The sequence below is a fragment of the Daphnia carinata genome, chromosome 9 (genome assembly GCF_022539665.2).
Source record: "Daphnia carinata strain CSIRO-1 chromosome 9, CSIRO_AGI_Dcar_HiC_V3, whole genome shotgun sequence".
NCBI classification, from domain to species: domain Eukaryota; kingdom Metazoa; phylum Arthropoda; class Branchiopoda; order Diplostraca; family Daphniidae; genus Daphnia; species Daphnia carinata.
This window is the reverse complement of record NC_081339.1, coordinates 5,093,007-5,118,042: the sequence shown is the minus strand read 5'-3', so window position 1 is coordinate 5,118,042 and position 25,036 is coordinate 5,093,007. Positions and strand designations below refer to the sequence as shown.

General features: G+C 39.7%; 3 protein-coding genes across 3 annotated transcripts in view; 1 reads left to right on the top strand and 2 right to left on the bottom strand.

Moving 5' to 3' along the window:
• LOC130688741 (ras-related protein Rab-30-like) overlaps positions 1-25,036 on the bottom strand; it is a 93,730-nt gene that overhangs the window by 61,294 nt on the left and 7,400 nt on the right. The window lies entirely within an intron of this gene.
• On the top strand, positions 881-23,450 carry LOC130688707 (ecdysone-induced protein 74EF-like). The gene is given in 9 exon segments (XM_057511717.2): positions 881-897; positions 969-1,130; positions 19,784-19,863; positions 20,275-20,343; positions 20,346-20,778; positions 21,584-21,727; positions 21,810-21,971; positions 22,084-22,978; positions 23,067-23,450. Coding segments are annotated over 7 exon segments (1,881 nt in total). The 5' UTR covers positions 881-897; positions 969-1,130; positions 19,784-19,839; the 3' UTR covers positions 23,221-23,450.
• The window catches only part of LOC130688732 (eukaryotic translation initiation factor 3 subunit G-like), a 35,220-nt gene continuing 12,377 nt past the window's right edge, over positions 2,194-25,036 (bottom strand). The window contains exon 9 of the transcript XR_009421825.1: positions 2,194-2,205. The gene's annotated coding sequence lies outside the window, so the exon portion shown is untranslated. The remainder of the gene's footprint in view (positions 2,206-25,036) is intronic.

Genomic DNA, 25,036 nt, shown 5'->3' with positions numbered 1-25,036 from the left:
GTAGTTCCAAGTGAACAAAACTTTTTGGAGAATTCGTTCGTTTGGGTGCAAGACATAAATACATAACAACAGCTGGCCTGATATACACGTCCGGGCAAAAAGGTTTCGTACCAAGAGACCATAACAGTAGATACTCGATCGTTATTGCACTCACACACAGACACTCAAACAAGACAGAAGTATATGGAGTTTTAATTGAACTGAACGGTCACCATGGTTCGTCGTCGTATAATAACAATATAACAAACCGGACGAACGAGAGAAATAAAGAAACATCATCACACACCAGATGGTCTAATAGTGATACTCCCGCGTGCAGCAAAAATTCAGCAATCGGCCCGTACGTATCAGGTTGTCGTCACCGGTTCACAGCATTTCCTTTTATCTATCGTTACGCGAGTTGTGTGCCGTATTAGTGTGTGGTAGACAACAGAACAACAGCCCTGCGAAACCTAATCAAGTCATTATGGACACGCCAAGTTCATTGTCCCCGAATAATCTCTGCCATGTTGCCGGTCCTTGTATTATTAATACTAAAAATAATAATGATAATAACCTTTTTCTCATCACTAGAAAAATGTATGGATAAATTCTCAATAGAAAATGAGAGTATTAACAGTCGTTGTGTTTTTGTTTTAATGATCGTTTTTTTTTTCTGTAATATTTTTTTGTGTGTGGAATTTTTCGGCACGTTTGTGAGAGCTTAAATTTTTTTGAGGGAAAATATTATATTCTAGTAATTATGGTGTGAAGATGATTTATATCATTCCTTTTTATTTTTATGATGAATTATTACGACAAACAGAAAAAACAAAAGAAAAGCACTCTAGCAGACGATGAAAGGTCTCATCTTGTACGACCTGACTTTCGGACTCGGGCGCCATTATTTCTTCTCAGGTAAAATTAAGCCATTTATATCAGTAGACATCGAGTTTCTATACCAAAACGTTTTGATTTAATCAATTAAGGGTGAAGAATTTGAAAAGAATGTTTGACCATCTCGATGTCAACATATTTCGGTGGTTAATTATATGGACGACATGTGTAGGCTGCTGCTGGATGTCGAAGCCACGTGTTGTGGACTGCCCTTCGACCAAATAATGAAACCGCATACTTCCCCGCAACCAGTAGTAAGTGCCAAATTCCATTATAACTTGCCTCCTTTTTCCTTGTTTACACAGAGTCCAACCAGTCATTGTCTAGCCTAGCAAAAGGCGTACATGTTTGAACTGGTCACTGATTATTGCCCATCGCTATCTGCAATCTATTCAAATAGGTATTTGTTTTGTGTGTCTTTGTGTGCTATTCGTCCGCGATGACGTGTAACTCACGACGACGAACTTTTACGGAATCCACTTGGAAATGTAGGCCGGATATGGTGGGGTTGATTTCAATTCCCAGCCCTTCTTTATTCACTCAAGTTCAGTTCAGTCAGTAGAGCAAGTCTGCGTACATCAATTTTATTTCTTAGAGTTGACATTTATTTTGATTGGTGTCTCCGACACTTTTGAAATTTCTTTTTGTGTATAGATTTCACACCAGAGCCAAGACTCTCTTTCTGGCCTAGTGTTCCGGCTCTTTCCAATTTTTTGTTGTTGGGGAGGGGCGTGAGAATTCTTCGATCACATCATCATTTACACTCAAACGAGCGTAACGATAAAATAGGCCTATCCCAGGTTGTTGTTGTTGTTGTTGTATAAAGACATCTTCCGGTTCGCCTATAGCCCTTAATGGATAACGCAATCTAAAAAGGACTTTGAAGAGACAAATCTACCATTGAAGGGGGGGGGGGGGAAGGCTATTGACGTGTTGAGCTCCTGGTTGTTTTTCTTCTTTATGATGATGGTTGGGTTAGGTGAGGGGAACTTGATGGTCAGTCATGGCATACCTTTAAAGTATTCCAGTTTTCTTTGTGTTTTGGGTGGCGAGGGCATGAGGGACAAGCTTACCGCAGTCATCATCACCACCACTGGAGCAAAAACTACACCACCACATTACTAACCATCCGCTGACAGACAAAAAAAAAAAAAAAAAAAAAAAAAGGCTCAAAGTCATAAAAATCGACTTTTCAAAAAAAAAAAAAAAAAAAAAATAAGTTCGAATTTTTCATTCTTTTGTTGGCCGCACGGCATTTCGAAAATGGTTCTTCAATCCAGCGGGATGTTTCTTATCATTTTTAAAAAGTCATTGCCCATTTTTCTTTTCCTGCCAATTTTTGAATGTAACAGTCAAAGAAATGTGGGTTCTTTAAACTTGTTGGGTTTTCTTAATTTTTTAACGGGCACGTCTGTTCATTAAGATCCCCACTGGTTTCATTTTATTGCCTAGTACGGCGAGCGGGCCGTCTTTTTTTTTTTTTTTTTTTTTTTTTATGGTTTTATTCCAACTGTACGCGCATTCCGTCTGGGTCCAAATAGCGCGTCCACACACACACGTGTGTTTAAAATAGGCATGTTGAAACACTATTTATTTGGCTTTGTTCTGACTGTTTTTCAAGTCTAATTTTCAAATCACTTCCCTGCTTTAAAAAAAAGTTTTTAGCGAATTTCAAAGAAAATGGCGCATCTTGTAGAATTCGTCTTTTGTTTCATTGGCGTTTTCCATCACCGTTAATTGAGTTGTTTGAGTGGTCGTGTGGCGACGCTCGGTGGCGTCCAGCAATTGCGTGCTTCCTCTTCCGAAGTAAACGACAAGCATCGCTTAAAGAAACAAGTGCCGATCGCTCCACATGATGTGGATTATTTTTTTTCTTTCTTTTTAGCGACTCACGCAAACGTTCATTCCGATTCAAATGGATGGCCATAACAAGTGCACAGAATAAAAAAAAAAAAAAAAAAAAAAAAACGAACTTTCTAGCTGGTTGGTTTATATCTTTAGAACAAGGTAGTAAGTAAAAAGGAGGGTTTCCGAACTCCTTTCTGTAATCTACACCGAGGATATAGGCAAGTCGAGCGTGACGGAGCTCCCCCCCCCCCCTCTCCTGAAAAAAAAAAAAAGAACGCTGGACAGTTTTGTTTGACCGCAATCGTTGTGGCTCTCATTTCCCGCATGCCTTTTTTTTTTTTTTTGCCGAGCCTTTCTTCAATAGACACCCCTCTGGGCTTCCCGTTATATAATCGTTACACGAGTTTACACGCAATAGGCTATGTAGTAAAAATAGACATGTGCATACCTAGGCTCTTTTTTTTTGGGGGGGGGGGTAGTTGTCTCTTAATGCAACCGACTTTAAGACGGACACAAGGTGACAACCAACGCCATAAAACAACAGGTGACGAATTCCTGCCTTCGTTTTTCTTTTTTTTTTTTTCTTTTTCTTTTGAAATGCGCGGAATCGCCAGACTGAACATGCTAATTTTTCGTTTCCGTCTTGTTGCCGTCTCATCGTCTCTCTTCAATCAGCGTCCAAGGTGATGACGGATCATCACATCGTTAAAAAAAAAAGAAAAAAGAAAGAAATAAGGCCGTGAAAAAATAATCAATTTTTTTGTTTTTTTCCTTAATTTGTTTCACCAATTTTGGCGTCCATCCACCTCCGTTGGTTTGGCCGTTGACTTGCACCTACGGGTCAGGTGTGTGTGTGTGTGTGTGTGTGTGTGCTCTACCGTAGTAGTTTCAAAAAATGGCGGAACACATTCAACTGGGTCGTTATTATTTTTTTTTGTTGTTGTTGTTTTCCCAACCGGGGTCTATTTGACTAACGAGCTCCGAGTCTTGACGAAATCTCAACGGTTAATCACCTTTTATTTGTTTTTGAATTAAAAAAGATTCGTTTGTTTTGGTTTTTTTTTTTCTGGGGTAACGATTTCGAAATTTTCTTTATTTTTTTAATTATTAATTTAAAAAGAAAAAAAAAAGTCGTTTTAGGTTGTGGCGTCATACGTAGCGAGAAAGTTGCGTTTCATTCGTTCGACGTCGTTTTATGCCGTTCTTCGTTCGTTTGTTTTTAATGGCGGTTTGTGATTCATCGAGAGTTGGCTATTGATGCAGTTGTACCCCGACGTTTATCCACCTTAAGCCTTGACGCACAGACATTGATATTTCCCCCTTAAAAAAAAAGAAAAAAGAAATGATCGAGTTTCATTTGCTTACGAGGAAATCAGAAATACTCTAAATCGAAGGGGGGCGACGATCGGAGCAGTAGCTGCCGTACATACGAAATGAAGTAGTGGGGGAGGGGCTGTGTGGCGCGTGTCACCTTATCAGCTGCAAGAGCAACGAAAACGAACGAACGAACGAAAAAAAAATAAAAAACAAATGCAGGTGCGCGAAATAATGAAATAAGAGTAAAGGCAAATCAGGCCAACGATTCCCTGGCAACCGATTTTTATTTTATTTTATTTTATTTTATTTTATTTTTTGTTGTATGTCTTGTGTTTTGTTTTCAATGAAGTTTGAATTTGACTCGAGTGCTTCTCAGTCTGCGCGGCTTTTTGCCAGCGTCGAAGAAACTTAAATTTGACTGGCATCATGTTTTCGTTTGGTTTGCCGACGTGTCCATAATTTTGTGTTTTGCTTTGCGATTGTCAACTCGGATCACGTACTCATTAACCTGCGTTTGTGAGGCTGCCCCGATGGCGATTGGGAAATAATGGCTGAATTAATAGTCGATACGAAAAACGACACACGTAAGGCATTTAACCTCTGCTGATTACTGAATCCGAGTTGGGCAGGTTGATTTTTTTTTTTCTTTTTTTTTTTTTTTTTTCTTCTTTTACTCTTTCTCTACATGTATATCGGCATTTTTTGTTTTTGTTTAGAGAGAGAGGCAAGTTTCGTGTGTGTTTTGTCTCGCCTCATTATTATTCAAATCTCGGAGAAACACACACACACAGGGAGAGAGAGAGAGTCTCATTAGTTTAAATGATGTCGAAAAAAATGCCTTTTTAGCTCGGGCTCGCGCGCCGGATATCCACACACACACACACACACGTAGCGATCGGAATGTTTTCTACATATTTTGCATCCGTTGAAATGTCGACACGAATTTTCTCTTTCTTTTTTTTTTTTTTTTTTTCTTGTTGTTTTGTGATGTCTTATTGGTTTCATATTTACCCGAAAAACAAAAAAAGAAAGAAAACAGAATTTTGTCGGCCCGTTTTTCTCGGTTGAACGGTGGGTCGCAACCGGTTCAAACTTACCCGACAAGCCGGGCCAGTAGCACATTCTTGACCTACCTGTTGAATTTTTTTTTGTTTGGTTTGGTTTTAACCATTCGGCTCTTTGTGTGTGTGTGTGTTTTTATCTTATTCATCGCCTGATTATCTCAGTGTGTGTAGACACACTGCTGATGGAATTTCGCCACATTATAATGTCGCTATTTTAATAGCCAGACCTGACTCATCCGCTTCATTGTTTTTTTTTTTCTTCTCGTTTCCTTTCCCTGTTGTGAACAAGATTTCTCTTCTTGTCGTCAGTTGAAAAAAAAAAAAAACCAAAATTTATTAATAATCGCCATTTATTTTTGAAAACGTTTCCTTTTGGACTCGTTGTTTTGTGGGGTGCTTGTAAATCGCGATGGCAGTCGTAAAAAAATGGTGGCCATCTCATGTCCTCATGGACGGTGTCTGTATATCAAAATAGTTTTATTTTATTTTATTTTATTTGGTATTTGTTTTCACTGGGAAAACTGAGTAGCTCGTCGTTTTGTCTTGATGATATTAGACGAGCGCAGCAGACGGGAATGAAACGAATATTTTTGGGGCCCTTTCTTTCTTATTATCCGTTTTTAATGGCTTGTTGCGTAGCAGCTTGCGGTTTAGTTGGTTGGTTGATGTAACTCTACGATTCGGCGTTTGGGAGAACAAGCAACAAACAACAACACACACACACACACACAAAACACGAAATGATGATGACGTCGCTTACTACTAGACCCAGATATGGCGGCAAAACAAAGTTGAAAAAAACATTCTTCTTCATCTTTTATTTTTATTTTGGCTTTTTCGTTTTTGCCTCATTTGGTAGGCCAGTGATTTACGGTTGCCGAAACCCGACGCTATCCCTCCCCCCCCCCCCCTCATCCTCCACTCACAACAACAACGTGTAGTTAGCATATTAACGAAGCTTCCCATCACGAGAAATCCAAACACAGCAGCTCATCGTCTGAGAAAATCTTCTTCTTCTTCTTCTTCTTTCTGGACGATCTTTGTTTCGAGGGCGACACGAAAAGAGAGTGAAATAAACGCAGCAGCAGACAACAACACAATTTAATGAGTTGAAAACAAAAATAGGATGGAACGCTCATCTCCCTATATATCCCCTCCTCCCCCCAAAACGGATATTATTCAAGAACGAACGTGAAGAAATCATTTTTCCCTTTTTTTTTTTTTTTTTTTTTTTTTTTTTTTTCTTCTTTTGTTTTTAATGAGCGGCGCGTCTTCCAAAATTAAAAACTCCTCGCGCCCCGGATCTTCTTCGTTCGTTCTTGAGGCGCATTGTCTTATCATTTTCTTGCGGAGAGAGAGAGAGGAGGCCCCCCATCATCCCACCGAGAAAGAACTTAAAAGCCCTAGATACATATATATATATATATACATATATGGTCCATTAGACTAGTCATCCCCTTTCATTTTTCGTCTTATTATTATCGGCCAGTGGGAGGGGGGGGGGGTCAAGACAACAAACAACAAGAGTAGAGACAAATATTGAATAATAACATGACGGGGGGTGGGGTTGGTTGGTTGATGTGTTTGGAAAGAGAAAAAAAAAAAAAAAGGATGGAAGACCTGTCAACATCATCGATTGTTATCCTATCGATAGACTTGTTGTTTGGGAAGATTGGGCAACTTTTCATATTTTTAGTGAAAAACAAAACAGAAGCTCTTCGGTTTTTTTGTTTTTTTTTTTTCTTGTGGGGAACCTTTCAAATGAAATGTTGAGACGTTCTTTATCGGTGGTAGCCCATCGTCTCTCAACAACCCACCCACTGCTTCTTTTTTTTTTCTTTTCTTTCGTGCACAGAAGGACGGGGTCGTCCTGAAAGAGCCCTTAACTTTGTCTCGACGAACGAGGGGGGTGGGGTAGGTATCGCCATGTTGACACCATCACGCGAACAACTAAAGAGAGAGTCCTCCTTCCCTTCAAACTAATGGAATAGAAAAACAAATGTTTGAAAATGAATTTTCTTCAAAATTCCCGCGTTTTTTTTTTTTTGTTTTTTTGTTTTTTTTTTCGAAATTCGAACGAGGAAATTGCGACGCATCGCTTTTAAAGAAAGAAAAAAAAAATGATTCAATTAAGAAAAGAGACTGATGTTTTAAAAACAAAGTAGGGAGCCAGTGCACTCAACGTTTGTGTCGAGGAGACTGGGAACATCCGGTGCCCATCTCTTTTTCTCGTCGTCGTCGTCGTCATGATGATCACAAATCAAAGCTGCGTGTTTAGTCCTCGTTGGCTACCTGACCCGTCGCTGTCCATCTCGCACAATTCTCGATTTTTGTTTTTCAAATCGACTAGCCGAGAGATGGTCTAGAAAGAAAAGGGCGAAAAAGAAGAGGCGCCCCCTACAAAAAAAAGAAAAAAGAAAACGAAAGCAGCAAACAGAACCCGACAGGTAGTGACTTTCCCACACTTGTCGACTCGCCCGCGCACCACCAAACGTGCACGCACGACTCATTTGCATCCCTCTCAGCAGGATTTCACCATTTCTCTCTGCGCCTACAAGTCGGTGGTCGCCTCTTCAACCCTCCCCCCCCCCCCCGAGCTTCTCTCAACGTGTGTGTGTGTGTGTAATCTATAAATCGTCTCGCGTCTTTGATGGACGTTAAGGTCCCCCCCCCCCCAGCCTTAGCTACTCTTTTCACGCAATCGGGAGGAGAGGGAGGGAGTAGAAAGAAAAGTCCAATTAGCATCGGCTGCTGCCGCGAAAAAAAAAAAAAAAAATCGATCCTTTACGATAGTTGTGGCTGGTTTCGATTTCCCACCCCCTGTTGTTGTTGTTGTACACACCTTGACGGAAGAGGTTGTTGTTGTACGTTCGGCTTCTAAACCAATCATTGATTATTTCCCCGTCTTTCATGTTGTTGTTATTGTTGTCTTACCTTTTAAATGTTATGAATATTTAGGAACATTATTATTCCTTCTCCCCCCTCTTTTTTTTTTTGATTATTTGTTATCATTATTTATTCGGGTAGGCTGTGAGGAAGGGGTGGGGAGGGGAAACGTTACGGTTGTTAGAGTGACCTTATTCTCGTAAGTATTCACGTCGTGTTTCCACCGAGATCCGATTTTCAATTGGGAAATGTCAACGTCGCAGGGTGGATGCAGAGAGTAGGGGGAGAGAGAGAGAGCGTAACTAATGAGCATTTTGATTTGCATCAAAACGTGGGGGTTTTTCGAGTGGTGGGCAGGTTGACCTCTCTCTCTCTCTCTCTCTCAAGTCGACTGGTACAAATTTGCATACATGTTAATGTTCCGCTGACTCGGAAGCTCATTATCTCTCATTTTTTTTTTTTTTCGTTTCTTTTTTCCCCTGGCCGGAATCGAAAAGCTCTTGGGAAATCAAATTTCAATGGGAAACTAAATCAAATAGAAAATAGCGGACTGTCGTGTGGCATATTGATTCGTTATGATACGTCGCAAGTTTAGAAAAAAAAGAAAAATCTTTTCTCTCTTGTTTTTGTTTTTTTCGAAACTGGACAGGTAAAAAAAAAAAAAAAAAAAAAAAAAAAGGGCCCACCTTTTCATGTGATTTGTTAGGCACACGGGCTAAGCGAGGAGACCCCAGCATCCGGAAGTGATCAGTCATCGTTGTTGTCACGATGTTGAAATCTCTTATTTTATTTTTATTTTATTTTTTTTAATGAAAACCGCGTTAAGAAAGAAAATCTTGTTGCTAGATGTAAATGAATTTGAATTCAGTGTTTTTTGTTTTTTTTTTTAAATTCTCTTTGAATGGCGCGCGGTCAACATTTCCGGCTGCTACGGTTTCTCGTTCTCGGCAGTTCTCGTTTTCTAAAATGATCATAAACTTTGTGTTTCCACCTTTTATTTTTCGTGAAGCATTTGCTCGTGCGCCATTGAACGCGTCTTTTAAGTCGGAAGTTTATGGCGCGTCTAGTCGCAGCGAGAACACGCGTTCCGTTTTATTTATTTTTTTTTTTTTTGGACGGATCTTAACAAATGGCGAAAAAGACGCGCCTCTCAAAAATGGATGGCGAGAAGAGACAGAAAGTGAACAAGGTCGCCGTTCTTTTGATTAGCGAGCGCGAGATGCAAGTGCTCACCTGGCCGTGAGTAATTGAATCATGGCCGTCGTCATTTTTCTTTTGGCCGTTGACGACGCTTCACTTTCACGTGCCGCGTTTCGAATGCGTTTTCGAGAAATCACAGAAAGACTAAACGCTTACAAAAACGGAATTTTTTTTTTTTTTTTTAAGGGCGTTTATTTGAAATGTTTTGCGGGAAATGAAAATGTCGACGACCTGCGACGTGGCTTAGATAATTCAAAGAGATTTGTTGTCGTGTTGCCATCGAATCTGCATTCGCGTTTGATTCGTTTCTATAGTTAGGGTTTTAATCAAATGTAATGGCAGAATGTGGGAGGTCATTGGCGAGGTGGTTCGACCGTGAAACGCCGTGCACGAAGATGACGAATCTTTTCATTACGAGGGGTTCACTTTGCTGGGGGGGGGGGAAATAATAAAAATTAAAATTAAAACAAATTGTCTATCAGGTGGGTCCCGCATAGCGTTCAAGTTTGTGCTTGTAAAGGATGTTCAACTAACTAATCGTTGTTAAGGATAAAGCAATTAAAGCACGGCGTTTAATGGTTCGAACAAGTGTGGCGTTCAATGGTCTTTTTTTAGGTGTTGTTTTGCTCGTCGTTTTTGCTCGTCGTTTTCTAATTGATGAAAAGAAAGAAAGACAAAAAAACAAAACAAAACAAAACAAACTGGTTATTGATCTAGTTTAGATTTTATTTCTTTCGCCAGAGATTCCCGAGAGAAGTCCCCCGTGTTACGATTTCTGGAAAATGTCGTGCAAATTTCTCACAGCCGCCGTTATTTACCATCTCCTTTTTTTTTTTTTTTTTTTTTTTTTTTTTTTTTTTTTTCGGTTATTATTTTGTGGGTTTTCTGATTTGTTTTTACGACTTATTCCAATTTCGAAGCGTGGCTTGTAGCCGAATGAAAAAGAACAAAAAAAAAAAAAGAAGGTCCCCCCCCCGAAAACAAACCGAAAACGACAGACGGCAATGAGACCGCACCGGTTGTGTATCGAAACTATATAACGCTGTTGTTGTTATATAGTTCGTCCACATTATTTATTTATTTTTATTTATTTTTTTTTTCTCTCTTTTTCTCTTTGCTTTAATTTTGTTTTGCTTTTTCCTCCTTTAGAATGCCACAAAACTGCCAATAATAATCTCTAGGAATCTTTTTTTTTTTTTTTTTTTTTTTTTTAATTTTATTATTATATTTGATATTGGAATTTTTCTAGTTGGGCATATAAAAATAAAAAGGGAATTTTTCACTGCTCTTTAAAATAAAATAAAAAATGTCCAACACCAGTTGGCGAACGGCTTCCAAAACCGTGTAAACCGGCCACTTCAGAAAGAAAGAAAAGAAAAAAAAAAAGGAGGGGGAGGGGGGTGGTGGTTGCGATAAATAGTGCAGGTTTTATTAATGATGTTTTCTTCTGATTTCGTTTCCTCCTCCCAAATAAAGCGCCGATCGTAACGATTTATTAATTGTTATGGCGTCGACACAAAATGTTTGAAAATCGCACGTTAGAAAATGTCGGTAATTGAATTCAAGTATTGGCTGTTATGATTTTTTTTTTTTTTTTTTATTTTTTTTTTTTTTTTACAATGCGGGGAAAATGGGTTTGATCGAACACCGGGAGGGTAGGTCGTCGTGTTAAAGGGTCCCATCATCAAATTTCAAAAACGAGAACGATACATTCGACACGTTAGTACCGAGTAACTAGTCGTTTGATTTCTCATCATTGATTTATTTATTGATTTTTTTTTTTTTTTTTTTTAACAATCTTCTATCAACTGGTCGGACGAGAATTGGCTGCACAAATTTCAAATCCTATCATCTTTTTGTCGAATATCGCGATTTCTTATTTTGATTTTGACTTTGTCTTTGAACCTCGACACATTGTGCGTTTATGAAGAGCCCCTCCGCCTGCGTGTGCGTCTGTAATCACTTGCGGACGATGATTTGCTTCTTTGGCTCGCGGCCCCAACACGTGTCGCCTCCTCCTCGTTAACGCAAACCTAAACCTTTCCTCTTTGTTGTTTTGTTTTTATCCATTTTTATTCATTCATTATCGGATTTGATCTTTCATTTTTTTTTGTTGTTGTTGTTGTTGTTGTTGTGGTTGTTCTAAATGATTTTGATCGGACACATCGCATCGCATAAAACAAGACGATGGGCGCGTGCGTACCCTGTCAAAGTCTTCTTTGACAGGTGACGAAGGCCAACGGAACGGGGGGGGTCTCGTTTGGCCGTGTCGCTCCCGACCGGCCCTTTGCGTTCACGCCGCTTTTTCTCTGCGTGTCCGACGTCGCGTTACAAACACGCTTCGTGTTACTTTGTTGTCCACCTTAAAAAAAAAAAAAAAAAAGAATGCAACATGAGTGGGGGGGGGGGGAATTAGGAGAAAAAAAAGGAGTTAGAAAACATGTGGTGGAACACACAGGTGCAATAGATTTTGCTTGATAGTCTAAAAAAAAAAAAAATTCGTTTTGACTTTGTTTTCCTTTTGGTCGATGAAATGTCCTGTCGTTTGATATTCATTAGGATATTTCGGTAGGGGACAAAGTGAACCAACTTAATTCTTGAAGTTGACGATGAATTTTGATTGTGCATTGAATTCGATTGTTCTTTTTTTTTTCATTTTTCATCTTTTATTGTTTTAAGTATTCAAGAATCGGTTGGAGTAGATCAAGGCAATTTTTAAAAATCAAGATTTGCCTATCAACAAACGAGTAAATGGTTGGCCTCTTAATGAGCCGGAAGGGGGTGGCTCCTGGCCATCCCTTTTTCTTGTGTTTCATTCACGAAATAAACAAGACAAAGAAGAAAGGAAGGGGGGGGGGGTTAGAATTACATTCGGCGGATGCGTCAATGAAACAACACTAGCAACTCTCAATGGCTTTGTTAAGAGACGTGTAAAATGCTGGACGCGGCCCATCAATGAATGTGCCCACTGCCTCCCCCACCTTTAAGACTTAATGCGTATCGCGACCGTTGTCTTTTTTTTTTTTTTTTTTTTCTTTTTCTTTTTTTTTTATCAGACAAACGATGTCGAGAGAGAGCTGCGTGAGATATCCATATGGGTTTTGCTTAGCTCCTCCCATCGGAACCGGTGTGTCGGTCGTGCCAACTCAGGTAGAACCGATCCAAAGGGAGGAGGGGTTTTTATTTTTTTTTTTTTTTTTTTTCTATAGTATGTTTCATTTTATTTTTTATTTTTTTTGGATAGTGGTGGGAGGGAGGGCATATAGTTGGTTGGTCTATGAGGTTTCTTCACCTTGATCATCGTGGAGACAGTCGACTTTGGAACTGCTTCGACGCCTGGTCTCTTTTTTTTTTCTCTCTCTCTCTGACTTTTTTTTTTTTCATTCCTTCCCCCCCTTTTTTTTTTGTTTGTTTTTGCGGCGGGTGTCTACACGTCCATCCCGTTTGGTTTAGCACGTCGTCTCTAACCCCCCCCTCCCTCCAGAAAAAGAAGGGAATCGCTGCATCGTTTTGATCCATTGGTTGTTGATTTTCGGCCGCGTACCGGCTGTTCCGCCTTAGCGCAAAGTGGTCCCGTGGAAAACAAAGTTTCGATTCAGTGCGACATTTTTTTTTGTTTTTGTTTTTTTTTTGTTTTGTTCATCTGTCTGTTCAACGGGGGAAGAAAAAAAAAAGAAGGAAAACTTGATTGATGAAATCGTTCGCTAATCAGCGGGACAAAAGTGAATATCATCCGACAGATCCGTTTGTTGTTCCAGCTATTGCTCCTCACCAAACACCTCGTTTGATACACGTAAGTTTACTTTGGTTTGCGCGGTTCAATTTTTTTTTTTTGGGGGGTGGGGGGCGGTTTCAAAAAATGGGAAGTTTGAAGTTGATTGTCCTGATCGTCACTTTTTTTTTTTTTTTTTTTTTTCAATTAAAGAGGTGGGAAGGTGTTTGTTTCTCTCGGTCGCCAGACAAAATCATTTTCTTCCATATTTTCAAGAAGCGAAAAAAAAATTTTTTTTGTTTTTTTTTTTTTTTTTTTTTTTTTTTTATGGGAAATGAGTATCGGAACCATATGGCCGGCCCAGCAAGAGAAGTCCAGCACCCACGGTGTTATATACATGCGTGTGTAATCATCGTCGTAAAAGCCAAAAAAAAAAAAAAAAAAAAAAAAAAAAAAAAAATGGAGGGGGGGGGGGACTTGTTATGTTAGCAAAGTAGAAACCCAAAACTATTTTTTTTTTTTTTTTTTTTTTTTTGCGGGATAATTGTTTGATACGGCTGGGAACGGACCGCTCGACTCTCTAATAAAAACAAAATGAATTCAAAATAACTAGGAAAAAACAAAAAAAGAAAAACAAATGATTATTAAAAAACGTTTGGTGCATACAGTTCGCGTGAAAATGACTCGATGAACTGAACGCATCTTCCTCCACCCTCCCCATCTCCGCGTCTACTTTTTATTTATTTATTTTTTTCAAGTTGAACGCCAATTGTTTTTATGTGTGTGTCATCGACGTGTGCGGCGCACCTGCACATGTGTGAACAATTTGAATCCATGAAATAAAAAAATAAAAAAAATATGTAGATAATCAGTCAATGAAATCGGCACGAAAAATTGGGGCTCTTGTTTGGACGTTACGAGGTTATAGACTCCCGAAAGTGTAGCACAAGTTTTTCATTACGGACAGAAAACAATGCATACGCTTGGGCTGTAGGTTATTATTAGCTTGTCGGGGATGTGGGTAAACTTGCACGGTCTCATCACATGAATTTTGATTGATTTATTCATTTTTTTCTTTTTTCTTTTGAATTCTTAAATATTCAACGGCACGTTAACGTTCACGCGAGTGGCCGTGCTTGTGAACGGCGCTGCGCCTGTGCCGGTTATCCTTCCTTAGCTCAGTCTATTTGAATTCGGTTTTTTTTTTTTTTTCTTTTTAATGAAATGCAACGACGAATCTCGTCCAATGTTGTCAGTCCCCCCCCTTTTTTTTCGCACCCAAAAAAACCCCCATTTAAAAGAATATATATTTCTATTATTATTTTTTTTTTTTTTTCACACGTTGATTTATAGCTGAGACGTTTGGCTTGACAATGTCGCCGTTGCGACTGACGTCCAAAACATTTTTTATCGTGATAATTGGCCTTCTTTTTTATTTCTTTTTATCGATGCAAAAAGTTTGTAATTAAATGAGAATTTAAACTAGGCCGTCGAGTCCGAGTAGATGCGAAAACAGAACTACACACACACGCACGCACGCACCAATTGGGGTCATCCCTATCGTCTAATTTTTTTTTTTTTTTTTCCGTTCGTTGTTCGGTGCCGAAGAAACAATTTCAACGGCCCGACAGCCATATACTACACACGCCCCTCTAATCATCGATGACGTCAACATTGTTCTCCATCTCGTTTCTCGGCAACTTGATCACCTCCCCCCATCTAAAGAAAAGCGAAAAAAAAAAAGGAAAGAAATAGAATGAGTCTGCACTGATTGGCAATCTGTAATGGCCGAGCTGAGATGGGGACTGTTAAACACGCGATAGGAATGTGTCTACCTGGGCCAATTATTCAAATGAATCCCTTTTTTTTGCCTCGAGACCCACCGCACTCCCGCCGATCTTCCCCTTTTTTTTTTTTTTTTTTTTTTTTTTTTTTTATCTTTTACGAGTTGTGTTGGAGAAAAAGAGGCCAATCGAGTTTGGGATCATTTGTGAAATTTTGCTTGTTAAAAATGGTGCGCACAAAGGGAAAAAAGAAAGAAACGTGTGTGACACGGCGGCATGTTTCGGCAACTGTCTCCACCCATCTGCCGACATGTTCTGTCGTTAGCCAAAATGCAAACAAGAAAATGAAAACTACAAACAAATGATTAGGAAAAGGCTTGTTACTTGTTTGCCAAATGTCTCTAAGCAATTGTAGCCTTCTCTCTCTCTCTCTCTCTCTCTGTGTGTGTGTGTGTGTGCGTCAAGTTGAACGCAATTTGCATGATTGAACGTCAATGGGATTCCGATTGGATGATCAAAAATCCACCCATCCTTTTCTTTTTTTTTTTTTTTTTTTGCCCGTTAGTGTTTAGGGGGTTCTTGCCTTATTTCTCAACGCGCAAAATTGGTTTATTTATATAGATCTGTCGAATCACCGCCCCCGATACGTCTAATGATGCACTCGTATTTCTTTTCTTTTTTTTTTTTTTTGAAATCTAGATTTTTCTGTACATTGACAACTCGCCGTGATTGGCATTGGCATGCAGACAAACACAACCCTTCCCCCCTTTATTTTTGAATCCCCAAAAGTCAATGGCTTTCTCGTTCAATTTGGGTTTTCTCTCTCATTTTCAATCGAGTTTTATCTTTTTTATTGATAAACAAACCAAAAATTGATTGAAATGGCTTATTGGCTTGAATCTAATGGCGTGTTATTGTGTTATTTTTAAATAAAAAAAAAGAAAAAGGCCCTAGCGTCGTTTTCGAACCCTCATTTGTTTGCAACGCAGTAGGCAAAATCGCATTCAAAACGGAATGAGATGACGTAAAAAAAAAAAAAAAATTCGTGAGCCGATACGGGGACGAAACGTATGGACACTAACTGTCGCCATCGAACGTAATCTCACGTTGTCTTCTCTGTGTGTGTGTGTATTTGTCTCCTCATTTAATATGAGCAGTTTGTTTTTTTTTATTTTTCTTAGGAGAAACGAAAAACAATTTGATCACGCGGCAAGTGGTGTCAGGGGGGGGGGGTTGTTTACAGCGCGTGTTAACTAGAAAAATGGCGCATCCCCTGCCGTCGTTGATGAAGGGCCTGTAATAATAAAGTTAGAGGGGGGGGGGGGATGTTGGATCAGCTCCGTAGTATTTCAATTTCAAAGAGCTGCACACAATGTGCGACGTGTGTTGGCCAGCGTTTGGGCCCCTTTTTTTTTTTGTGTGTGTGTGTGTGTGTGATCGACATTTTGTTGTTGTTGTTTTTAAGTATCGGCAGGATCAACCTGTCGGCCTTGATCGGCTATTTTCACGACCGCCAAAACGCGCGTTTCGTTAGTTCTTGTTTCTTTTTTTTTTTTTTTAGTGCCTTACTTCAATAAATATCGCCATCAATTTACGTGGGGGGGGGGGGAAGAACGAGGGAACGTGGTTTGATTGACGTTAAAAAAAAAATAAATAAAAAAAAATAACGAAACAAAAGAGGTTCATATATCCCCGCGCGAGGGCGTAGAAGTTGACTTGATGAAATACTTAACGAACGAAGGGACCTTGCATTTTGAGGACCACAAGGGCCTCGGTAGTCGTTGGGTGATATTACATTGTTGGTATTTTTTTGTTTTTCTTTCGCTTTCGTCTTTGTGATGGACGTGGCCTGTTGGCGCGGTCATATTAAACAGGTTTGATGGCTTTTGCATCTTTTCACGCACGCATATCCGTTCGGGATTGGAGAAAGCTCTTTGTTGTACCTCAATCCCGAACGCATAAACATTATGTTGCTTCTTTTTTTTTTTTTTCTTTTTTTTTCTTGTTGCCTTTCAAAATTGAGTCTCTCGGTGCCTCAGAGGCCAACCTTGGGCTTATGTGTCAACTTCACTTTTTGTGTGCGTGCGTGTGCGTGCGTGTGTGTGTGTGTGTGTTATTACTATATCGATTTATGTGAGGAGCAATTTGAGGGGAAGCGAGGGGGAGGAGGAGGTTTGATCCTTGGAATATGAAGCGTGTCAAAGGTCTCATTCTGCGGGACTGCGTAAGATGATCTTGGCCGTAGTCAACATTTTCATGTCTCCGTCGAACGAGATCCCCTACAAATGTTTTGGCATCGAGTGACACCTGTAGGACTGTTTGCATTTTAATCGAATTATTCGTTAGGATTTTGATTTGATTTTCCCGAAAGAAAGAAGAAAAAAAAACGTGGAAGCGCAGGGTTGTCATCGTCGTGATTAAAAAAAAAAAAAAAAAAAAGAATCCCCTAAAGTTATTCTCTTTATGATACCTTTGTGATACATTTATGTGTGTGTGTGTGTGTGTGTGTGTGTGTGTGTGTTTGTGAAATGTTTGATATCATCATCACGTTTTCAAATGCGCGTAGTTTTAACTGATAATCAAATTTTTTAAAAAAGGAAAAAAACAGACCGGGAACTTCCCGTCTCCGGATATGTTTTTTTGTTTTGTTTTTTTTTTTTGTTTTTTTTTGTTATTGTTGTTGTGGACTGTGCAGGTGTCCTGCCAGGCCGTCAACGCGGGACTTTTCTAAATCATTTTTTTAATCGTAAAGGAAAAAAAAAAAAAAAAAAAAAAAAAAAAAGTAAAAATGGATCCGTTTTATTTATGGGACAAATGATGTCATTGTTTTTATGAACGGCGGGTGGGATGTTAAAGTAGAAGATTACAAAAACAAGACATGTAAGAAGATATGGATTCTTATGTGTGCGCGTATCTGACATCTATCTTTCATGCGCGCACACACAGACACACACACACACAAACGCAAACGCAAACGCGGGTATGAAAGAAATCGGGAGGAATAGGAAAGTGACGAAATAGCGTGTCGGGTTACACAATTTGACCGTTGCGGGGCGCTGTTGTATTATAGCAACAAGGCGCAGAGCCCTGTTGAATAAGTGATTTGCTTCGGTCAGCTGCCGAGCGCGGTTGGCCTGTTGTATATGTGTGTCTGTGTCTGTCTGTGTCTGTGTGTGTGCTGTGTGTGTGTATATATATACGTACGTACGTACGTCTGCGTGTGTGTATTATTTCCGATTCGCTTGTTGCCCGCTGTGCGACACACATGCCAACAGCCGCTCTGCCTGATATATTGCGTGAAGAAAAAAAAAGAAAAAAAGGAGAAAACAAAACACAAAATGTGTGGCGGGAAATGTTTCGTTTGAAAAACAAAATAAAAATTCGTTTTCCCTGTCTGTCTGCTGTGTGTGTGTGCGTTTTAAAAAGGAAGGGGAAAAAAATTGGAATAAAAAAAAAAAAAAAAAAAGTCAGTTGACTTGACCCTTTGGTCGCAGCGTGTCGTCGCGTTGCGTCGTTGGAACGTTGAAAAACGATGCATTTCTCGTTGAGGGACGTTTGAGAGTCGAAAGCAGACGAACTTGTTGGCCGTGTTTTTCTTTGCCGTGCATCTCAGTGTGCACATTATTTGATTATTTGAAACTCAATTATTTGTTTGGATGAGTTGATTTTTTTTTTTTTTTTTTTTTCTTCTTTTCTTTTTTAAACGAGTGACGAGTTTGAAGAAACGATTTGTGGATTCTTGAAAAACATTCGGTGGTTCGTCCTCGCCGTCTGACAACGTCGCGCAAAAGTCTTGCGTCCGCCAAAACGCAACCAAGTGGCAATTTCAAACTGTTTCCAATTCGTTCGTTTGGCAAGCGAAGGACAAATAGAAATCCGACGAAATCGAAACCCGGATTAGTTTAAAGTGTGCGGCGAGGACAAAAAAAAAAAAAAAACGAGGGATCGGCAGTGGGGCGTTGATCGTACGCCATGGCGTCGACGAGGTACATCAACCAATCCCACTCTTCAAAGAGGTTGCACAAGTTTTAGTTTATGACGCGCAAACGACACATTCGGCCGCGTATTGCGTCTAGGTCTAAAAACTTGATGCAATCAAAGTAGGAAAAAAAAAAAACGAAATCCATTGGCTTTTGCTTACGGCATCGGGGCGTCGGTTTCGAGTAGGAACTAGATCGAACTCGATCTTCCGCTGCCACTTCTTCCCATAGACGTTGAACGCATTTAGAAAGAGGAGGGGGAAAAAGAAAAGAAAAGAAAAAAAAAATGCGTAGGGAAGGGAACGCTATTTAATTTATACGGCCTCGATCGTCTGTTGTAGAAGCCCCTTCGTTGATCCAATCGAAATTCTTTTATTATGATTGTTATGTTTGCTAAACGACCCTACGTTTAACAAATGTATTTATTGAGCTCCTCTTCGCACAGATAGTCGATCGTTGTGTAAATCAATTTTTTTTTTTTTTTTTCATTTCTTATCGAATCGAGTGAATTGGGGAGCCCCGTTCGACGATCGTGACACATCAATTTTACGCTGTTTTTTTTTTTTTTTTCTATGGCTTTTTTTTTTTTTTTGTGCTGTCGCTATCCATCTTGATGTTGTTGCTATTGTTGATCAATGCGTATGCTTGTCGAAATTGTGGGTTTAGTTTGTTTGCGATAAGGCGAAGATTTGGGTACAGCCGATAAACTGTGCGTGTTGTGTGTGTGTAAGGATTGCCCCGGGATTCGTCATCCGGCATTGCGTTCAAACGAAACAAAACTTAGCCCTTACTACAGGAAAAATCGGGGTTTTTTTTTATCGTTTTCGTGTGGTGTAGTGACAAAGATTAGTCGTATTACGCGAGGAAAAGAAAAATAATCATCCGTGTATATTATGCTCACGTGACGCAATCAAATGCGTTTAAATGTCATTTTACGTCAATTGTTGTGTAAAACGTGTGCGCAAAAAAAAAAAAAAAAAAAAAAAATTCAATCACGAAGGTTTTTTTTTTTTTTCTTCGTTCCGCCCCCCTCCCCCCACCCCCCACCCCCCTTTTTTTAATTTTCTTGAAATTGAATCTAATTTTCTTGTTTTGTTTTGTTTTTTAATTTTGCAGTTTGAAGTGCCCGGTGGATCGGCCCCAACGACGTTGCGTCTCTACCGGCCACCAAAATGCCTTCCGCCAGTCCATTTGAGGTCAGTTCAATTTTTTTTTTTTTTTTCCTCTTTACTAAACAAAACAAGAACAACAACAAAAAAAGGTACGTTATTAAATGTATCTGAAATAATTAGACCGGCTGTTATGTACAACCGCCTTTTGAACAACTAGGGCTGAGCTTTCTCTGAAATAGAAAATGTTTTCCCGATTCTTAAAAAAAAAAACAAAAAATAAATAAAATTAACAAAAGCAAAACAGAAATCTACACGTGAACGCCCATTTTTAGTCTAAAAAAACAAAAAAAACAAAAATATCGCGTGAGAAATTGGGCCATTTGACCATCCTATTTAACATGTTCGTTTTTTTTAAACTTAAATGATGGGTATCGCCTCTAAATTTCAAATGCACAAATCTTTACACAAAAAAAAAAAACGAAAAACGAAAAACAGGGAGGACTTATTTGCGGCATCAACAAATCGACGGAGTCTTCGTCGTCTGTCGTCATTGGCGGAGGCGCCGCGGCAGTGGTTGGGATTGCGACGAGTATTTCCCCATGTGCGAAGACCTGTTCACCTACACGGTCAGCGTCGTCCACAACAACAACAACAATGGTAGCAACAACAATTCGATTGCACCGCATCTCGGCCATCAGCTCGTCAATAGCGCCAGTAATCATCACGAAGGCCAGCCGCAACAACAACAACAACACTTGGCGGTGGATGTCTCGCCGGATGCATCCGTCGTCGGTCAGCACCACCACCACCACACGCAAACCCACCACGTCCAGCAGCAGCAGCAGCAACAGCAGCAGCAAGCCCACGACTTTATGGTTCACTTGATGCCGCTAGGTGGCGTTGGCGACCAGACTAACCCGACTACCAACAATAATAATAACAACAACAATAACAGCATGAAAAACAATTCAATCACCTCCCACAAGACGATTCCAGTCTGTAAGTTTTGCATTTTCATTTCTTTTCTTTTCTTTTCTTTTTTTTTTTTTTTTTTTAACGCTTGGGACGACATTGTTGTCAAATTTCAATTATTATTTTTCAATGCCGGTGTGCCGTGAATCAATTCATCATTATTATTCGGTCCATTCATGAGTGATGACATTTGCTGTTTGAAATTGCCTTCTCAACACTTCCGCTAGGCGGGGGGGGGGGGCGGATCGACATCCATCAATCTATGGCTATATATATAGCATATATAATTTTAGATAATAGCATTTTTACAACACGTTCGGTAATAAATACGTCGTAATTGGGAATTCTCATCGTGGCGACCGCTTTCAATGTGCGGCTGTTGCGTCAGACACCATCTGCCGGTCTCGTTCTGACCAGCAGCAGAAGCAGCTACGCTAGTAGTCCATTGTCTGATACGGCGTCTTGGGTAGGGCAATCGTAATCGTAACTGACCGCAAACTGCTACCATGAACGGTCACGCTAAACAACCGACTCCCCCTCCCCCCATCTCCGATTAGAGAGCCGCAAAAAAAAAAAAAGAAATGGATTTACAGTCAAGACGGTCATCTTCATTGCCCATGTTTTTTTTTGTTTTTTTTTAATGCGTTATACACAGCGTTACGAGTTGTTATTTTTATTGAAGACTGAACGGACCAATTTTTTTTTTTTTTTTCTCTTTAAATTCAAATTTTCGAAACGGGGTGCGTTTTTAATTGCGGAACTAATGATGGTGAATCTTTATTTATTTATTTATTTATTTATTTTGTCTTCTCTGAAATGCGGGATAATACAGTTTCCAGCGGTTTTTCAAATGGAGCCTGGGAGAAGAAATTGCCGGCCGATTGGGACGAGAGCGACACGATCGATTGGCTCTTTACGGTCGCCAATAAACTGGGCATCCCGTGCGAATATTTCGCCAGTTTCGGCCACCTCAGAGGTTAGTTTTTTTGTTTTTTGTTTTTCCCAATTTATGTTTCATTTCGAATGAATGATTGAACACATTTGATTGCCCGTTACAGGGAGCAATTTACTGGAGATGAACAAAGACGATTTCCAATCGAAGTATCCGAATCACGGGTATAAATTTTACGAGGCCTTTCGGCAACTCGTCCATCAAATTCAGTTGCAGCAACACAGTCCGGCCATCATGGATACCAGCACCGACCTGCTGGGCCTACAGAGTACGTCCATTCGAAAAAATGTTTTCATTTATTTTCAAAAATAAGCGAAGCCCCCCCCCCCCACTCGCGGAATGATGAATGTGCATTTTTCTTTTAAAAAAAATATAATTAGATACGCCGGCGGTGCATCACCACCATCAGGTGCACCAAACCAACAATGTCGATTGTTGGTCGATGCTGCCTCCTCCGTCGATGGAGCAGAATAACTACGCCTCCACCGCCGCCGCCAACGGCCAGCCACCGGAAAATGGAATGATGGCTAATGGCGGTTATTGCGGGCCGGCACACGAGCGCGGCCAACACCAGTACACCAACAACAGCGCCATGGACTCTTCGTCGTCTTATATTTACCTGAACGCTTCGGCGAATCTCCACCATCACAGTCATCATCATCATCATCAACAACAACAACAACATCAACAACAACATTCTGCCAACAGTAAAACTCTTGGTGGTTACGGTAGCGATCCGATCCAGCTGACGAATTTCCAGCAGCACCACCATCACCCCCACCTTCACCACCAGCAACAGCAACAGCAACAACAACACGAGAGCTACGATTCTTACTCGCTGGACATGATGGGCGCCGATCATTATTCGGAGAATTATTCAAACAGCACGCCGTCTTCGGATCCGGAGGAGATGATGGCCGCCAGCGATTCGGGCATTTCACCTCGGATGATGGCCAACAGCAGTTCGCCCAACGCGACCGGCTTGTTGAAGCGAGTGGGCAGGCCGAGCACGTCGGCCAACAAGGCGGGCACTAGCTCGAGTTCGAGCAGCAGCAGCAGCAGCCGGCGCAGGAAGCAGGACAGGGGCTACGGCAAGCTGTGGGAATTCATCCGCGATCTTCTTCACGACCCAAAGTACTGCCCCAGTATGGTCCGCTGGGAAGACGTCAACGACGGTGTTTTCCGCATCGTTCAAAGTGAAAAGTTGGCCAACTTGTGGGGCACCATCAAGAACAATCCGCGCATGACGTACGAAAAACTCAGCCGGGCGATGAGGTACGTTTTCGATTTGGAAATCGCTCGAATTTATTGATTGTTTTGTTGTTGTTTTCATATTTCATCTCTTTATTTTAAACGTGAAAAGGTACTATTACAAGAGTAAAGTGTTCCTACCTGTGCTCGGCCGTCGCCTGGTCTACAAATTCGGTCCGCACGCCGTCCTTTGGAAGCCGGACAACCCGAATTTCGAGCACCCGACGATGGAGGGGGACGACGTCAGGCACAGCGTCAGGACGTGATTTTCGACAGCTGTTTTTTGACGCTAGCACGGAATTTGTAATTATTACCTCATTCAGTGGTTGTTTTTTTTTTTTTTTTTATTTGGATACATAACAAGGGACCCTCTATGTACACATTGCCAAAAAAACAAAACAAAAACAAAAGAACGTTTTATTCCTCGTCTTGTTTCTTTTCTTTTCTTTTTTCTTTTTTCTTTTCTTTTTTTTTTTTTAGAAGAATAGAAAAAGAAACAAGCAAATTATTTGTTACAGCATCGGGTGAAAACGAGACAATGCAAACGGGCACAAATTTCAAACTGGGGAATTTTTATTTTTCCTTATTTAAAAGAGAAAAAAGAAAAATGTTGAATGGAAACAATTCCATGGCAATTTGTACGTACATCTTTACTGTAAACTATATTTATATACAAATGTATATCTATTTGAATTGTGAATCACGTTCTCCTCTTTATCAATCACAATGTGTGAATAGCTACTAAAAGAAATCAACGTGTTGTGAAGATGGTGAATGTCTCCCCTGAAATTTGCATACTGCGGTCCACAGTTCAGGGCTCGTCATTTAAAAAAAAAAAAAAAAAAAAGAAAAATTCAATCGTGCACCGCTTCTTGTTCATTTGAAGCCGTTTTTCTTTTTTTTTTTTACGGTCACAAAACACAAGAACTTAATTCATTTGAACATCTAGAATCTCCATCGTCTTTGTTTTTTTCCTACTCGTGTTGTTTTTGTTGTTGTTCCTTTTATTTGTTTCAAAGGAAATTCCCCTATTCATGACGTTGTTTTTGTTACTGTTGTCTATTTTGGTTGATTTGTTTTTGTTTTTTTTCACACACTCTTTGTGCCATGTCCGTCACACACCCAACTTCTACATTTTGTCGTTCAACAAAACTTTTCGTTTATTTAAAGAAAGAAAAAAAAAGAAAAAGGGGAAAAACGTAAGAAAAAAAAAATAAATAGTTTGGGGATTCCCATCAAATTGTTTCTCCAAAGTCACAATCCATTTCATTGTCACGTATTTTTTTTTTTGTGTTTAAAAAAAAAAAAAAAAAATTGACCGACACGCACACAACTTTTTTTTTTATTAAAGCCTTTTTAATATTTTGTTCCCACGCAAACAGAATTTGTGTCCTACCGCAATGCATCAAGTTATGTGTGTTTTCTTCCTACCGTTTTCGTCATGTTTTTTTTTTTTTTCCAGAAAAAAAAAAAATGGATATCACATGTTTTGAATCGAAACTTATATCAGGTCTTTTGTTAACAAGAATTTTTTATATTTTATATGTAATAAGGTTTTTTTTTTTATGTCTGAGAGCTTTTGTTTTTTGGTTTTTTTCATAATATCCTTTTCGTTTTTCTCAGCGTTATGGTTACGACGAGAATTGCGTTACCAGTCTTCGTTACGAAATCATTTTTGATGTCCTTTTTTTTTTCTTCCGTAATCATTTCGATCAATTTGAAGTAAAAAAAAAAAAAAAAGAAAAACACAAAAAAAAAAAAAAAAAAAATACAAGAAAGACACGTCTGATTTGTTGTTTATGTCAACGCACTCATTTCATTATGACTTGCGGTAGATTTGAATGTTATTGCGGTTCTTATGGTTGATGAATAGCTACTAATTATTGATTATTACAGATGAAGCCCATGGAAAGTGTTAGATGTGATGAGAACATTGTACAAAATGTAGATTTGGATCCTTTCAGTTTTGAAATCGTCCGGAATACGAAGCGTGAATGCGGGGCTCGGAGACCATCCTGCGCAGTCTGAAAGAAGCCGCTTCCGACGGCAGCACTTTGGCGGTGCTACGGCGATCTTTATTAT